This window comes from Natator depressus, chromosome 2 (assembly GCF_965152275.1).
Source record: "Natator depressus isolate rNatDep1 chromosome 2, rNatDep2.hap1, whole genome shotgun sequence".
NCBI lineage: Eukaryota > Metazoa > Chordata > Testudines > Cheloniidae > Natator > Natator depressus.
Window position 1 is genome coordinate 81,418,885 of NC_134235.1, and position 17,488 is coordinate 81,436,372.

General features: G+C 41.9%; 1 protein-coding gene across 11 annotated transcripts in view; it reads right to left on the reverse strand.

Moving 5' to 3' along the window:
- The window catches only part of ENOSF1 (enolase superfamily member 1), a 29,429-nt gene that overhangs the window by 8,112 nt on the left and 3,829 nt on the right, over positions 1 to 17,488 (reverse strand). For 3 of the 11 annotated variants that reach the window (XR_012638088.1, XM_074944527.1, XM_074944526.1), the window contains exons 3-16: positions 15,705 to 15,820; positions 14,947 to 15,033; positions 13,718 to 13,744; positions 12,137 to 12,209; positions 11,883 to 11,921; positions 11,279 to 11,361; positions 10,373 to 10,407; positions 9,759 to 9,846; positions 8,808 to 8,942; positions 8,111 to 8,152; positions 2,727 to 2,856; positions 2,298 to 2,397; positions 998 to 1,079; positions 172 to 305 (exon numbers count right to left, since the gene is read on the reverse strand). Coding sequence is in view for 5 of the 11 variants with exons in the window: in XM_074944527.1 (XP_074800628.1) it covers positions 210 to 305; positions 998 to 1,079; positions 2,298 to 2,397; positions 2,727 to 2,856; positions 8,111 to 8,152; positions 8,808 to 8,942; positions 9,759 to 9,846; positions 10,373 to 10,407; positions 11,279 to 11,361; positions 11,883 to 11,921; positions 12,137 to 12,209; positions 13,718 to 13,744; positions 14,947 to 15,033; positions 15,705 to 15,820 (1,133 nt within the window). In the remaining 6 variants the exon portion in view is untranslated. Of the gene's footprint in view, positions 1 to 102; positions 306 to 997; positions 1,080 to 2,297; positions 2,398 to 2,726; positions 2,857 to 7,291; positions 7,645 to 8,110; positions 8,153 to 8,807; positions 8,943 to 9,758; positions 9,847 to 10,372; positions 10,408 to 11,278; positions 11,362 to 11,882; positions 11,922 to 12,136; positions 12,210 to 13,717; positions 13,745 to 14,946; positions 15,034 to 15,704; positions 15,821 to 17,488 lie in introns of those variants that run through there. The other 8 variants (XR_012638091.1, XR_012638090.1, XR_012638089.1 and 5 more) reach the window with 5 other exon arrangements.

A 17,488-nucleotide genomic window follows, 5' to 3' on the forward strand; every position in this document is an offset into this window, starting at 1 on the left:
TGCTGGATTACAGGCCTCAGTCATTTCTTTAAACTAAACAGCCTGGACTATGTGTTATGTTAATTCCTGAAGGTTTTTGCCTGGTGACACAAAAGCACTTACTGGCAGCTGAAATCTTGTATCATCACTTAACAATAGGGCATGAACAGCTTGCGAAATTTAATCTTCTACCTGAAAATTGTCAGGGTTAGGCTTAATGCAGTAGTACTTTATGGCTTAGAAAGGAGCTTCTGCCAAACTTCTCCCTGAGGAAACTGGAATTTCCTTATAGAATCTTCTTTCATTTCAGTGGAATATCCAGCATCCTACAAGATTTAAAAAAAAAGTTGTCATTTAGAAAGGGATACTAGATCTAGTCTGCTCTTCATTCAAGTAACTTAACTGCTGTCATGCAACTGGAGAATAATAATTGTAATCTCTGTGCTGCTGGGGATCATGCCAGGCTAATTTGGAATACAAAAGGTATCAGCTGTAACTAGTGTTAATCTAACACCTGATGCAAATGTTAAATGGAAAACTAGAGTTCTAAAGTCTGGGCTGAACAGAATTGTAGTTAAGCAATCTTTAGTTTTGGAATATGAGTTTCGGTGAAAAACTGAGAATGTTTTAAAGCCTCTCCAGTGAATTATTCTCCCTCATGCCCTCTTCTCCAGCTGAACAGAGAAGTTTAAGTATTAATATTTTTTTACCTAAGTTGGTTAGCCCAGCAATGCTGATATATTAAACATCAGTAACTACAGAATCGCTTTGGGTTGAGGTTTTAGGCCAGGGTCACACCACTTCCTGAAGCATGTGTGCTGGAATGTATACCTTTCATTTCAACAGTTCGGAACTGCCAAACCTATGCTATAGTTTAGTCTAATAGCACCTAACTTTTTTTCATTCTGCAGATGACTGTAAAAGGAGTCTCACAAGCAATCTTAGTTTTAAACTGCTTGTAATTAAGATGCTTTCTTTACAAGGCCACTTAAGTACAGCAGATACTCTTACAGCATACCTGAGGTGGTACATAGGAAGCTTTCTGGATTACAACAGGATATTTGAAGTGTTCATGCAAATGATCTACATACTCACACATCCTGCAAGAAAGAGGAGGGATGGTTTTCACTTTTACCTAATCTTGTACTTATTCATGGCTATTATCCCTGACAAACAAGGCTGGGGTAAAAGTTGGGATACAAATATCAGTCTAATCATCAAATTAGGAGGCTTTGTTTTAGAAGCAGAAACTACTGCTAGACAGTGTTCCATATTGATCAACTAGAACTGCTTGGCATTTTAGCTTAGTGAGGACTGGTGGTCTCAATAAAATAACCCAGATCAAGAATACAGGGCAGAAGATGGGCCCTTTGGGCAGTATGTAGGGTTAGGAGAGCAAGATTCAAACTTCCTTTTTCAATACAGACAGAGATTAGTAAACTTATACAGAAGAGCTTGGTTTACTGATTGGAAAATCCACAAAGTACCACAAAAGCTTGATTCTTATGCTAGCCAATGTGTATACAGAATGTATGCATTTAACATGGGTATTTAAAGGGTATAAACAAGACTATTTTCTGCAGCAAGGGAAGTCGCTAACGAGGGCAGCTGAAGGGCTGGGTCTGCTCCTCAGTTTATGAATTACGAAGAACATTGCTGTGGCTGTAGACCAGCAAAATTTACCAAACAAGGTCTAAGGCAATTTTAAATATATTGCTCCAGAGACAAGGAAGATCAAAACAAGAGGAATGGTTTATGAGTCAGCTGATTTTAAATGTGATCAAAAGATGAAGCTACAATATTTGACTTTAATATTTACAAAACAACTAGTGCGAACAGGAATATACAGCCAACAGGAGAGTTTCAGGAAATTTGTGTTTGCAATAATGTGAAAAAATTGTTCACTGCACGCAAAGAAGGCTAATACAATCCAAAGCTGATATTAAACAGGACAAGGGAAGTTGTTAGATCCTTTTGGGAAGCTACACGTAGAACACTATTCAACTTAGAGCAGGGAGTTAATCCTTTGGTCATGAATGTGTTGGCCAGGGGTTGTAGGTGTGAGAGAGAGATGCCAAAATATAGTTCCAAGAGTATCAAACAGTCTTTGTCAAAAATATTCCTGGCTGTTTGCCAGGCGATTGCCAGAGTGAAGTTCACACACTTCTGATTGGTTTAAAATTCTCTGGAAGAGCCAAAGGGGGGTGAGTGGGTGGGTGTTGTTTTTGTTTACTGGTTCTTATTGCGTGTCAACAGCCTTTTGGAAAAATAAGCCATCACCACTATTGAATGTTACAGTAGCATTTCACATTACTAACCTGTTTTCAAGGCTTCCAGATACTGAAATATAGTCAAATATTATCAAGTGCTGTACCAACTCACAGAGCCCAACACCCCCAGCGTGAGGGCACACAGGAACTGAAATGAAAACAGAACGATCCTTTTAAACCAATCTGAAGAGTAAAGGCAAATGACTAGATTATTCAGAAAGCTTGTGTACCAGCTCTGCTGGTGTTTAACTGCAGCTCCAGTACCACCCCCAGCAGCCCTAGGGAAGCTCGGCTTCCAGTAATAAGGGACCAAAGGCATTTTGAATTCGTACTAAAGCATGACAGAAAACAAATGACTGAACCATACACAAGCGCATGCTCATGAGTTAGCAACATGACAGCTGAAGAAGTTGCATGGCAAACTGGCTTAGAACAAAAGAGGTTTTAGTGCTACTGACACACTTCCAAGAGCCTTACTTTGAAACTTTTTGGCCATCAGCAACACAGACAAGTTTTCATTCACACTTCCCAGCCTGCAGCTGTCAATCTGGAGATAGCTCAGGGCCTTAGCCTGTAGGAGCTGCTTAAATATCACTCTATTGTGGCACTGCAGGGGGGAGGGAGAGAAAAAAAGTTAAGCCCCAGAATCTAAGGAATTGGCAGGATATTACAAGAACTGTGGTAATGCAAGTCAAAACAATTGTACAATGTTCCCACTATGTTTCCCATTAAAACCAAGTTCTTTTTCCACTTAGCTGGAACAATGCACAGAAGTGCAGAGGGTTGCAAAGCATTTTACAAACATTAAAGAATCACAGTACAGTTGTAAAGTAGAGGCATAGTAGAATTACATCCATTTTACAGCTCTCTGAACTGAGGCACACAGAAATATCATTATTTGCCTAAGTTCACACAGCAATTCAGTGGCAAAGCTGGGATCAGAACTGAGTCCTAATTCCATGTTTTGTTTTAACTGCCAAGCAAAACTCCTGCTCTTAATTGCATGTTACCCCTCATGTGAATGACTGGGCTACTGCAGCACTCAGACAGCAGTAGTGAATACACAGTGGTTCTGTCGGCCGTGGAAGACTATTTCTTCTCATGGACTCCTGCAGACCAGTCCAATGAGATGATTAGGGCCCTATCAAATTCACAGCCGTGAGAAATGTGTCACAGACTGTGAAATCTGGTCTTTTGTGTACTTTTACCCTATATACAGATTTCATGGGGAGACCAGCATTTCTAAAACTGGAGGGCCTGACCCAAAAAGGTGTCACAGAGGCAAGGGGTTTCACAAGGTTATTGTGGGGGCAGGGGAGGTGTCACAGTATTGCCACCCTTACTTCTACACTGCTGCCTTCAGAGCTGGGCAGCTGGAGAGTGGTCGCTGCTGGCTGAAGGCCGAGCTCTGAAGGCAGCATACAGAAGTAAGGGTGGCAATATCGCTCCCTTCCCAAATAACCATGCAACCTCTCCACAGCTGAATAGCTGTGTCAAATATAAAGGGAAGAGTAAACCCCTTTAAAATCCCTCCTGGCCAGAGGAAAAATCCTCTCACCTGTAAAGGGTTAAGAAGCTAAAGGTAACCTCGCTGGCACCTGACCAAAATGACCAATGAGGAGACAAGATACTTTCAAAAGCTGGGAGGAGGGAGAAAAACAAAGGGTCTGTGTCTGTCTGTATGCTGCTTTTGCCGGGGACAGAACAGGAATGGAGTCTTAGAACTTTTAGTAAGTAATCTAGCTAGGTATGTGTTAGATTATGATTTCTTTAAATGGCTGAGAAAAGAACTGTGCTGAATAGAATGACTATTCCTGTCTGTGTCTCTTTTTTGTAACTTAAGGTTTTGCCTAGAGGGATTCTCTGTGTTTTGAATCTAAATACCATGTAAGGTCTCTACCATCCGGATTTTACAGAGGTGATTCCTTTACTTCTATTAAAAGTCTTCTTGTAAGAAAACTGAATGCTTTTTCATTGTTCTAAGATCCAAGGGTTTGGGTCTGTGGTCACCTATGCAAATTGGTGAGGATTTTTACCAAACCTTCCCCAGGAAGTGGGGTCCATGGGTTGGGAGGATTTGGGGGGGAAAGACGTGTCCAAACTACGTTTCCCAGTAAACCCAGTTAGAGTTTGGTGGTGGCAGTGGAAATCCAAGGGCAAAGGGTAAAATTAATTTGTACCTTGGGGAAGTTTTAACCTAAGCTGGTAAAAGTAAGCTTAGGAGGTTTTCATGCAGGTCCCCACATCTGTACCCTAGAGTTCAGAGTGGGGAAGGAACCTTGACAAGCTGAAATCATGAAATTTACTATTTTTAAAATCCTATGACTGTGAAATTGACCAAAATGGACTGTGAATTTGGTAGGGCCCTAGAGATGATGGATGATCTTAGTCAAGTGTATTAACTATTAAACTCAGGATTCCATTTCTACCTCTGCCACGGACTTCTTGCGTAGATGTTGGCCAAGTCACTTGATCTTTGTGCTTCACTTTCCAATCTGTAAAATGGGGATAATAGTACTCCCCTACCTAACAGGGGAAGTAAGATAAATACATTCATGTTTATGTGATGCTCAGATATTATGGTATGGAAAAACCTCTACGTACAAATATATAAAGCCTATTACTCAGGAATTGGCCTTTAGTCTGCCAGGCAGGTCTGTGCTAATAGTTCATTCAAACCCATTCTCCTTAATAGATGTCATTATTCACACCAAAAATTAAATGTTCTATCTGCTGGCAAACAACAGCTGGAGGTCAGCATCACAATGAAATACGGTGAAAGCAGGGCTTTGCATGAGAAACTGGAAACAGAGTAAACCTATGCTAATGCAGGGTTTCTCTCCAGCTGCCAGTGAGCAATGAGAATTTGCTAAATTATGTTGCTTTGCTCTGTAGATTTAGTAGAAGGGTTTGGCAGGAAGAGGTATGTCATTCATGAGCACAATAAAAAACAATTCAATTGTTAATTCACTTTGGTGCAGAAGCTGGTTTTCTTAAAGGGACCAGTCATTTTATTGATAGCTAACAATTTGTACATTACATCCAAGAGAGGAGCTCAGGAAATGAGGTCTTTGGACTGCTAAGATACTTTTACATGCTGCTGATGTCTAGGGTGACCAGACATCCAGTTTTTAAAGGGACAGTCCCATATTTAAGCCCTGCTGCAGGGATCTCTCTTAAAAACGGGCAAATTGTCCCATATTTTCTGTCTCCCTCCCATCAGTACTGGTGGGTCCTCCTGCTGGCCGGATCCCTGCTCACCAGCTGCCTGCCCATCAGCAGTGAGTGGGGGGGTCCAGTGGCCAACAATGGGGGTAGGTGTGCAAGGCTTGTGGCAGGGCAAAGCTGCAGCACGCAGGGCTGGCCACTCCCCCTGCTGGTCCATCAGCTCTGCCCCCACTGTGTGCTGGCTCTCAACCAGCAGGCCCCGCACCCCCTGTTTCCGGCCAGCACTGGCTGCGCACTGCGAGCTGCAGTGGCTGACGAGTGCAGGTAGATGACAGGCGCCAGCTGGTTACATGTCACCTCTGATGCTCACCCATTGGCCCTTTACTTGCTCCTCCTCTTGCTGTCCTCTCCCTGCTTTGCCCCTTCACCGCCCCCAGCTCCCCCATATCCCCCACAAGCAGGCCACGTCCCACTCCCAGTGCTGTGCGGAGAACCAGCCCCTGGTCAGATCACTCAACTCACCAACAGCCTGGCCGGCAGGCTTCTTCCTTCCCCCACTGCCTCTGGTTGGGCCAGCGCCCTGGGAAAGCCCAAGACCCTCCATCCCAGGACTCTGGCCATAAGGAGCCAAGCCCTGCATGTGCCAAAGCCCCGCACAGCGCTGGCATGGGGAAGCCTCTTCACCCCTCAGCTAAGCTCTGGAGTGGTGCAGGGGGGAGGGTTTGGGGGCAGGAAGCAATTTCCAGCCTGTTTGCACCCCGACCCTGCAGGCTCCACAGCAGCCCCCCAGGCAGGGGCTTAGCACCCTCTTCAACCCCCCAACCCCCTGCTCTAGGTCCTGCCCCCCAAGGAGTGTAGGGCTGCTTCGTCCCCTAGGCACCCTCACCTGCTGACCCACTTCTCTGGTGGGGTTTGCTGAAGTCCCTGCAGTCAGTTTCCCTGGGCCCTGGTGCACAATGCATCCTTAGGGCTTAACCCCTTCCTGCCCACGCTATAGCTGGGGCACAGGAGGCGGCTGGGTTTTGTCGGTGGCCAGCAGCAGCCTGGAGGTGTTAGCTGACTTTCGACACTGTGCGGGCAGGGAAGGACAAGCTGCTTCCAGCCACAGGGGAGTGGGGGAGGGGGAAAGAGATGAGCTCTGCAAAGACACAGGCCGAGTCATCCCTTCCCCACCCATTGCTGTAAGCAGCTCCTGTCCCTTCCCTCCCATAAAGGCTACTGCTGGCCACATTCTGGTGTGAACCCGGGCAGAAATCTGGGGAGGGGGGCATGTGACCCTGTGTGCCCTCCCATGTTGCCTCAAGACGATGCAGCGCCAGGTATCAGGAGAGGTGGGTCCATCCTGGGGACCCAGCCAGGCACGGAGGGTGGAGAGCACTGGGCAGGGAGGGTTGGGTAGGTCCGTCACCCACGCTATGTGAGAGAAGTGTATGGGAGTGTGAGCTGTAGCTCACGAAAGCTTATGCTCAAATAAACTGGTTAGTCTCTAAGGTGCCACAAGTACTCCTGTTCTTTTTGCGAATACAGACTAACACGGCTGTTACTCTGAAACCTCTCCTTGTGTGAGCCCTACAGCTTTAAAGGTAGGAAGGTAACTAAAAAGAATCCAACTACGCAGTATTTCTTTTTAACAGGGGCTCAGTCAACTTGATGTTAATGTGAATGTTTGTACTGCACAGTTCTGATTGAATGTCGTTGAACTCGCTTGAATACAAGTAAGTTTACCACGTGTCCCATATTCAGCATAGTGAAATATGGTCATCCTACTTCTGTCAGTGCCTTTTGGAACTAGTGCTAGCAAGAAGCTAAGGGTGGGATCTATAAAAGTATTTAGGTGCCAACTTTAGGCCCAACTAGGGTCCACAAAACTCCGGCCTGGCTGCTGCTAAACCCTGTAGGCACCTAAATTCAATCAGTGCCCGAGTTTTTACACTAAAGAGTTCCCTAGTCACCTATGTTTTTGCCTCTCTGCATGTTCACTGTTGCCTGCAGGGCCTGATACCTAACAGATCAGATCCGCAGCATGTGACTTATGCGGCTGAATGCTTATCTTCCCCCATCTGTGAATTGCTCTGGGGCTCAGCTGGGAGATAGGCACCTGGGTGCCTCAAGTGAGGCAAGTTCACACAAAAACAACAAGAGGGCAAAGGAGGCTAACCAGCCTTTAGCACAGTGATTGGGTACTCACTCAAAATGTAGGAGACCCAGGTTCAAGTCTCCCCTCCACCTGCAGAGGAGAAGGAATTTGAATGGTCATCTGTGACCTCTCAGGTGAGCCCTCTTACCCCAAGGCTAGAGAGTCATTCTAACTCCTTCTCTGGCTCAAGTACTTAATTAAAGCAGGGAACTTCAACAATGAACACTGAGGGAGCCCTCCATCAGGATGTTTCATAGGCCAATGGTTAGGACACTCAACTGAGAAGTGGTAGATCCCTGTTCAAACCTTCATAACAAATTCATCACAACAAAATCTTCCCAGATTGTCTAGACAAATGGGGGTGGGGGAGAGAATACCTATCAAAAGTATTAGTTGGTCTTAAATTATGTGAAATAAATCCAAGGCTGTTTTCAGTCATGTTATTTAATTCCCAAGTGAGAAATCAAAGTGAACTTTGGCACAAATTCTCGAAAGTCACAGAAGCTACATTAAATAAATGACTGAATAAAAAACAATTAATTAGACACCCACTTACTTGTTCTCCTGTTGCCACACCAATTCCTAATGGCGCCAAGGCCTACAAAAATAAATAAATAAATAAACAAAAAACAAAGGACTTGCTTCTAATCTGTAATTCCCAAATACTGGTCCTCACCAGAATGAGGAGACAGAGAGAGTAGAACAGCTAACAAAGTGCAATGTTTACTTGCTATGCATCTGGAAGAAACTAAGCATTGTGTAATTTTTTGTTAGTGCATTTTATGCTGCTTTTTTGCTACCCCAGTAATACGTGAAGAATTATGTAAGAGGGTGTGTGCTGCCATAAGGGGATATACATCTGCGGCTCAAGCATTACTATTAGCTATATCACATTATGAGCACATATCCTGGGCTAGTATTACTCTAACTTTACTGAAACACCAATCCACACATATTAAAAGAAAAAGACACATACACGTTTCCGGGCAAATCCTGGTTGCTTTTCTTGTGCAAGCATGATAGTCTCATGGCCTTTGATATAATCTTTGGACCATGCTTTTCGTTTAAGTGTAATGGAATACAAATACAGGATGTGCCCAGGATCTTGTAGCAAACATATTTAATGACTTTTGACAGCTGGTTTCAGCCTGAACTTTGAACATTCCAAAGAGCAGCGTCAATAAATGAATCACTACTGCTCTCTGGTGTGTAGTCACTAAGTCATTACTGAAATGAAAAACAAACACTTCAACCTTAGAAATGGCTGCATGTCCAAGAATATCATCGGGAGAAGTTGGCTCCTCAATCCATAATGGTTTAAATTCAGCTAATTTAGTGACCCACTCTATTGCTTCCTTCACTTCCCATCGTTGGTTAGCATCCAGCATCTGAGAGTAATTACAAAACAAATTCACTTATATGACTCTACTGAATTTTTATATATGAAATTGTCAAAAAAACACAACCCCATAACGTTGCTATAAATTAATGAAAAAAGGAAATTCAGACAGTGTAGATCACTGCTGTTTTCTGGTCCATAACACATCATATGATGTGTTATGATGTAGAACATGTTCTACAATTCCTAGACTCAATAAAGGTAATGATAAAATAATAGCCTAAAAGATGAACTCCAGGCAGAAATCCAAAAATTGTTTTGCTGGAAATGCTGCTTTGAGATGACACATTAAATCAAAGGCCCTAGTGTACTGTAATCGTTAAAAGACCCCAGGAAACTTCTTACAAAAGTGAAGGTCATGGATCTGGTCTCAAATCCTTATTCCAACTGTGGTAGTTGTATTCTGCTTTTCTGAATTTCTCCACCAGGTTTCAAATGAATACGATATCATCAACTTCTCTCCCAAACGTCTGTGCAGTGTTCTTGTACACCATTAAAGAGGTGACACCCTGAACTCCAGAAGTGACTGTTTCAGTAGCCGGCAAAACAATTTCTATATAGCAAGTGAGTGAAGCACTCTGGAACAGGGAGGGTTGAAATTTTTCAACAGAACTGGGTTGGGTTTTTTAGGCTGGGGGTGGGGGGGGAAAAGCACTGGTGGTCAGAAAATTGAGTTAGATTTCAATGGGAGTTTTGGCACAAGAAATATTGGTACAGGGTGAGATCAATCATGTATCTACATGAAGAGACAGCCATTTTATATTTAAAATTATTTAATAGTGTAGTCATAAAAAAAAATATTCACCAATGTCTTGTCAGGGCCAATCATCTCTCTAATAAGTCTGCATCTACGAATGTCATCCTGCAGATCGGCACCAACCTTTACTTTAAACCTAGTCACAACATTTATAATAAAATGTAGGTCATTTCACCACGATTAATGTAGTGATAACTTTCCTCTACGAGAAACTCTAAACTCAAATTTACAAAAACACCAGAGTCAGTGTTTTATGGTCAATATTTCCTTATCACATCTGTCCCTTTTCCAGCACACTTCATCCTTGTTTAACAAAAAAGAAAAAAAAAGACAGCAAATACTTTTCCATGAATCAACAGGAAAGCAATTACCTTTGTTAGCTACTAGCCTACGGCTTGCCGGGAGGAGAGCTCATTTTGCCATACGTTTACTTATATATCTACTGTAATGGTATGTTATGGAATAGCAGAAAGGGAAAATTTTTTTAAAAATATCAGAAGCAAAGACATCTCTTCTCAGAATGTAGAGATTGAAAAGACCTATAGGGTCATCCATCTAGTCTGTCTCGGTGCCAAATCAGGACTGATCTCGATAGTATATTTCTATTTGCTACTAATCATTAAACAGAAAAGTTCAGCAAATGAGATAATTGTTTACTATACCTTGTCCAACCATCCTTCAATGCATCTGTGCATAGCTGCAGAGAAAATTACATCTATTATATCTCCAAGTAGCTGCACTACCCAATATGTAGACCAGTATTTATTTACAGGCTGTCTAACCCAGTGTGAACTTTCTATCCATTTCTTTATTGACAAAAGTGTAGTGCAGACAGTAATTGAGAGCAGAGGTATGAATAACGTCCAACTGAATTGTAGGATCCAAATTCCTTAATATATGTAAAGAAATACTTTATGCATTTCTTTATTTTCATGTACTATGCATGACAGTCCTATGACACAGAAAGCTGAACTTTTCCAAAAAACTAAACCAGATGATAAACATGTATTGTACTAACCAGACCTCAGATCCCAGAGCTGTGAAGAGCCTTCATGATATTTCACTTTGAAGGCAGATTTAGTTACAGCAAACTAAGGCCACTTTACTTCTGATGGAGAGTTTCCACACAGGGGTTTAATGCGCTTTAACTTCACACCTTTTGTTAATTCATCTTCACTTTCCTGAGCATCCCCATGTAGACAAAGCCCATTGTCTGCACCAACGTAGCTGCACAAGTGCAATCCTCTAGTTATACACAATACATCAGTGTAAACTGGCTAGCAATGGTCCATGCTTATCCCCAACAGCTACAGCTAAAACCCCAAGGTAGACAAGGCTATAAAACCCTTCCCACTGTGGCTAGCACAAAAGCCAATGAACAACCAGGCCCACAGAACAGGGCCAGCTTTCACACATACCCCTCCCACATATGCAATGCTTAATGGTTTCGCTTTGCATCTGAGCCAAAACTAAGCAACCCCTGAGTGCTGAATCGTCACCTTGGCATTCCCCACTGGATAGAAATGTTTAAAATCTTACTTCTGTAATCTAATGTCAAAGAATCAAACCTGTTTTAACTGCTGGTCCGGGTAGCCCAGCCAGGCACAAGACGTGGTATAAGCAGGGTATCCATGCTTTAACACTTGCTCTTCTAAAAAACCAAAGAATGTCACCAATGAACATATGCGGTTTTCTCTTTAACAGATGATTAGTTTGTATTCTAGTTTTAGATAAGTCGTTACTCATGGAAATGAAAGGAGTTTAAAAATCAATCTCATTTAAATCAGGGCAGATGAAATTTGCTGAGAAAAATCCTCCCTATCCTCCCCTTCTTTCCAAAATGTGGGAGAGCTTCAGATCAGAAAAATACCTTTAGGGTGTAACCAGCACCATCACTATGCCATCATGACTGACACAAACATTCACTGAGGGGTTCCCAAGCAAATGGCCACCAAGACAGCACAAGCCCCCTCTATATGTACACCTCCCCGATGACTCATAAGGAGGAGATAACACACAATGCATTCAGCCTCATACGAGAGCGCCAATTGTCACATTCCACTTCCCAGTGACTAGGACCCTCCAAGATGCAGAGTGCCACATCAATCATGCGATGTGTTCAGTCCTTTATTCTCCTACAAGACAGCAAAAGTAAACTTGGTTTAAACTTACCTCTTTCCGTCTTCCCAAGAAGACCATTTTGGAGTATTTCTGCATGAGGGCAGGGGAGAAAGAGAGGGGAAGATTATTGCATTAACCAAAGTTCAATTCCTCCACATCCTACCACCACACTCTGCTGTTTTCATAAAACAAGATTCTGATCTGTTTACTTACAAAGAGTAATGCCCTACTGCTTGAGTAGTCCCACTGAAATCAAAAACAGCTCAAGGAGTAAGGGGATCTGTCTTGACAGAAGGACGACTTACCATGAGCTTCTTCTTCTGTTAGTGCATCAGTAATATACCTGAAATCTATGCAGGATAACAACTGCTTTGGGTCCTGTTAACAAAATATTTAATGTAAATCAAACAGCAAAGAATAATAAAATCACATGACTACAAAAAGGCAATACTAAGGTAACGTATACATCTGCCGTGTGAGCCATCTATCAGCCTTTTCCCTGTCACAGACAGTACTGGGAGTGGATTCACCGACTCTAAAATCAAACTGATTAACTGACTCTGGCAAACTTTAAAGTTCTAATCCAACAAATATTTAGGCATGTGCTTAAAGTTAAGCATGTGAGTAATTCCATTTAACTCAATGGTGCCACTCACACGCTTAATGTTAAGCATGTACAAAAATATTTGCACAGGGTGTAATTGATTAACAAACATTAAAAAAAATTACTAATCCATTTGGAATGCTTTAGGTGTGCAAATCTGTACATACTATAATCTTCACACAGAAACGACAGTGCACTCAGCATTAGAGGCTGCTTGTTGACTCCTTTGAAAATCTGTCTCAAGAGTATTTATCAAAAGAGGATTGAAAGCAATTTATTGAAATAGTTTGAGAAAAACCCAATTCAATACATTTTAAACTGAGAAGGGATTCAATATTAACAGCTTGCACAAAAGAGACTGAAAACATGAGCTACTTTAGGCATATTAAAAAAATGAAGATTTAAAAAAAACACAAAAACAAACAAACCATACTAAATTCCCAATCCTGCAACGATTTATGCACATGCTTAATATCCGAATATAAAATCTGCTACTAATGAATCAAGAGATTGGACTTTTACTTTCTGTAAATACATCAACCTTTATTACTGTATACAGAGGCCTGTATTTTCAAAAGTGACTAGTGATTCTGGGTACTTGCTTTAGGTGTCCTATGTTGAGACCCCTTATTGGGGTCTGATTTCCAGGAGGTGAGTGCTCACTATGTTGTCAATGTATCTCAAAGTCGAGCACCCAAAAACAGAAGCATCCAAAATGACTTGTCACTTTTGAAAGTGCAGGCCTACGAGATCTGAATATTTGCTAAAAGTCAGATGATGAAATATTTACTTATCCCCCCCCCCAAAAATAATTACTTGTTAACATAAAAACCAACCAAACCCCAATAATCGAATCCCTACATTTGTCTTGGCAAAAAAAACACAGCTCCTCAGCCTAATCATAAGGGTTAAGGTCAACTTTTAGGTCTGCACTTTAAAAACATAATTTACTGGTATCAGTATAGATGGGTTCCAGTTGCCATATATAGTATTGTAGCTGGACAGCACAGAGCGTGTATCAGTGCTCCCATTAAAGGGGCCGATTTGCACAGCTGTGTAGGGCCAGAAAGAGACATCTTGGAAGAAGAAGAGCCCTCCAGAGCAAAATGTCACATCCACAGCTTGTAGAACCCTTTGGTTTCTACAGCCTTGGAATGAGCTACATGGCCAGAGAGGCAATTGTAGCCTAGATACTGCCTGAAATTTTTACTCTTCTAATGCATCAAAAACATCAGTGTGGAACAGTGGTAACATTAGCTCACATATAATAAGATTTTCTTACCATGTCAACTAGTAACTTCCACAGAGGCTAAAAAACAAAGCAATTAAATTATATGAAATGGATGGAGAGCACATAAAAGCAGCATACAGGTGATATTTCATCTTGAAGTGACAAAAAGTAAGTGTGGAAAACATTTACATTTGACGCCAAATGCATCTGGCTGATGTGGTTCCCAAATCAAGACAGGAGATTCAAGATGTCAAGCCCCAGGCTAAATTACTTTAACAGGAACATCTCTGTCTGTGCTGCCTCATTATGGCCAGGACACTGATCCTGGACCCACAAATAGCTGGTGTTAACTCACTTTTATTATGTTAAATTAGTCAGACTTGAAATGCTGACGTGACACTATTACTGGAAATGGTTATTTATGCTGAAGAAATTGATCCTTTCTACTTTTAAGATTTCTGTGGCACTACTTTTCTTATGCCCCTTACGTTGGATTGAGTCCCACTCCTGGATACTGACAAGTTTAGAGGTGCCCATTACCCTTTCCTAGGAAAGAAAAAGTATCACAATAACTCTATAAGACAATGGTTTGCAGTGTTGTCCTAGCTGTCTTGGTTCCAGGATATTAGAGAAACAAGGTGGGTGAGGTAATATCTTTTACTGGACCAACTTAAGACAGTAGCAATGATTTACTACTACAGTACTATTATTATTTACTACTTCTATTGTGGTGGCATCTAAGAGTCCTAGTCACAGACCAAGACCCCCATTGTGCTAAGTGCTGTATAAACACAACAAAGTGATACTCCCTGCCCTAGTTATTTTTTTTACAGTGTCTAACACCGTGCTATGTGCCCCAGATAGAAACATATGAGCCTTGCTCCAAACAGCTTACAAGGCCATACTAGAAAGTAGTTACAAGGAATTCGTAACTTTATGAACAGTCTGCAAAGGAAGAAGAAGAAAGAGGAAATCAAGAAAAAATTAGTTGTTAAGTAGAGCCGGTCAAAAATGTTTTTGTAAATACGTCATTGTTGGTCAAAATTTAAACAAAAAACGTTGCTGAATTTTCTTCCCAACCAGCTCTACTGGTAAGTGGTGTATAAGTGTCAGCTACTAAAGCCTCAGTCCCACAAAATGAATAGCCCCAATGAACACAGTGGTGGGCATCCATGAAATTAGGACCAGGATCTAAATCTGCAAAAAGCATATCAGGATTCGGACTCTCTAATTTAACAAATAAAGGGACATTTTTTGGCTATGTGCTCTAAGTACATCACCTTTCCCTCCTGCTTAGCCCACAAATCCCACACGGCATTCAGCACAGCAGCTGTAGCCAAATGCACAGCACCTTTCTCTGGACCAATCTGTTGAAAAGAAACAAACAAACAACCATACAGTTACCTATAATGGTTTAGCATACCTTGGTGTCTTCATTTCTAGTTAATGACCATTAGCAAACTTATACATCTGGACAACACAACAAAGGAAAAACCACTGGAATTAAAAAGATAAACCTCTGTTCATTAGAAACTGAGAAAAATCTGAAGTTGGTGTGTATTAAGTGCATTGTGAGATTACTACAATGGCTATATTGATATCTAGTTCATCTTAATACCAGCTGAGTTTTCAATTTCCAAGAATACTAGACACTGTATAGAAATAATATTTCGTGAACTCTTGCAAGTCGGAAAAAAGAACAGGTAAAGACACAGCATTTGGGCTCTAAACACAGGGAAACAAAGAATCTGGACCCCAGACCCCACTTCTGCTATTGGATCTACGTGAGTGGATACTTTCATTTGTCTAAAGCTCCCTTGAAAACAACAGGGCTCTGGATGCGTGTATGGGTTCTGCCCGTGTAGATCCTATTGCAATGTTAGGGTCCTGGTTGTGAAACAGAAATTTTCTCCCCCCTTCCATAACTGCACAGAAATCCTTATCTAAAAATACTTTTACATGTGTCCTTACAGAGTTCATAACACAAATTCATGTTTGTTGCCATCCACTTCACAACACTCCATAAGATACCCCTTACCCATCGGAGCTGTCCGTCACTGGTGAGCTGCCTGTAGAATCCTCTAAAATCGCTGACAATTTCTTCTAGGTCTTTATTAACCACGTGAATGGAGAGAGCGTTAACTGCACAAACAACTGCAAAACACACCAGAATTTGGTGCTTTAATACCACACAGTGACTACAACAAAATTACTAGAACACTAGTTCTATTGTTCAACCACTGTTTTAGAATTTCACCTTTTCTGCATAGGTGCTGGACCTAGGGGTGCTGCCATACCCCCTGGCTTGGAGTGGTTTCCATCATACACAGGGTTTGTAGTTTGGTTCAATTGTTCCAGCCCCACTGCGTTTCTGAGAGGGGCTTGGTCTAGCAGATTGAATATGTAACTGGGAGCCAGGAACACTTGACACGTAACATTGGCTCTGCCAGCGATTCAGTTTGTGCGGCCTCAGATAAGCTACATAACTGCTCTGCATCTCATGTTTCCCTATTTATCCTCTGGTAAAGATAATACCTACCACCAAGAGAGGTTGTAAGGCTCAATTAGTTAATAACGGAAGGGTGTTTGAAGATGAAAAGTCACTTGTATGTCACCTTTTTCCCCAGAGAAAGATCTTGCTGCCAATGTAATCCTCAGGCGCGCACACCACAGTAGCGTTCAGAGGGGGCAGCGTTATGCTATTGTGAGCACGAGTAAATACAGAAGTTTCCCTAAAATGCTGGGAGAAGACTGTTTCTTTGGATTTGATAGACCTCACCCACAGGACCTGTTGCATCTCATGCAGTATATATGGTACTTGCAGCCATGTTAAATTTCTCATTTCCTCATAAGGGATTTTGTTTCCGGCTATTATATAATAATTGTGATCCAGTTGTTTTAACTCCCCCAAAAATCTCTCTCATTTCAACACAAGCTCCAGCAGAGAATTTTGTTAGAGCAAAACACTAGCAAATCAAGAAGGTAACTTATACATCCATTGTTATCTAGCAGGCTGGACAGGGTGGAGGCAATCACAGAAAGGAGCGGACATGTCAGGAATTTTAGCACCATTCAACCATCATTTTCTGACACAGATAAGAAGAAATAAAAAAGAGAGAGAGAACACCAAACTGCACAGGAAAGCTTGGGCCCAATCCTGTTAGGTATGCCTATTTAAGGCATTAGCTTGAGATTTGGGATGCGTGGGTTCAAGTCCCTCCTCCATCCCAGGCTTTGATGACCTTAGGCAAGTCTCAGTCTTTCTGTGCCTCAGTTGTCCTCCTGTAAAATAGGGAAATAATATTTCCCTTTCTCACAGGGGTATTGTGAGGATAAAGACTGGGAGGTGCTCAGCTACTATAGTGATGGGGGCCAGATAGGTAGCAACAAACACTCTCAAACTCTCATGAACTTCGGGAGAGTGGAGGGTGGTCAGTGCTCAGCACCTTGCCATACCAGGTCCAAAGTTCGCAAAGAGGACTGTATCTTCATTGAAGGTCTTATTGAAGGCCATAGCGAGACTCTTGAACCAGGAACAGATCCCTTTATCATGGCAAGTATGATTGTGTACAGTACACTGGAATATTAGAGATTATTTTGCCATTATATGGACAAAAAACCCCTGCTGTTTTTGATGGAGGAGACCATCAGTTGTGAATACTTGATAGTTGTGTCTTCTTTATGCACTCGATACTTTTTTTCCTTTTAAAGAGTAAATGGACTAATTTTAAAAATGTTTTACAAATATAGCTATAAAAAGGGAAAGACAACATATAATCTGATGTAGGGTATCACCTCCATGGAGGATGATTCTTTAGAGTT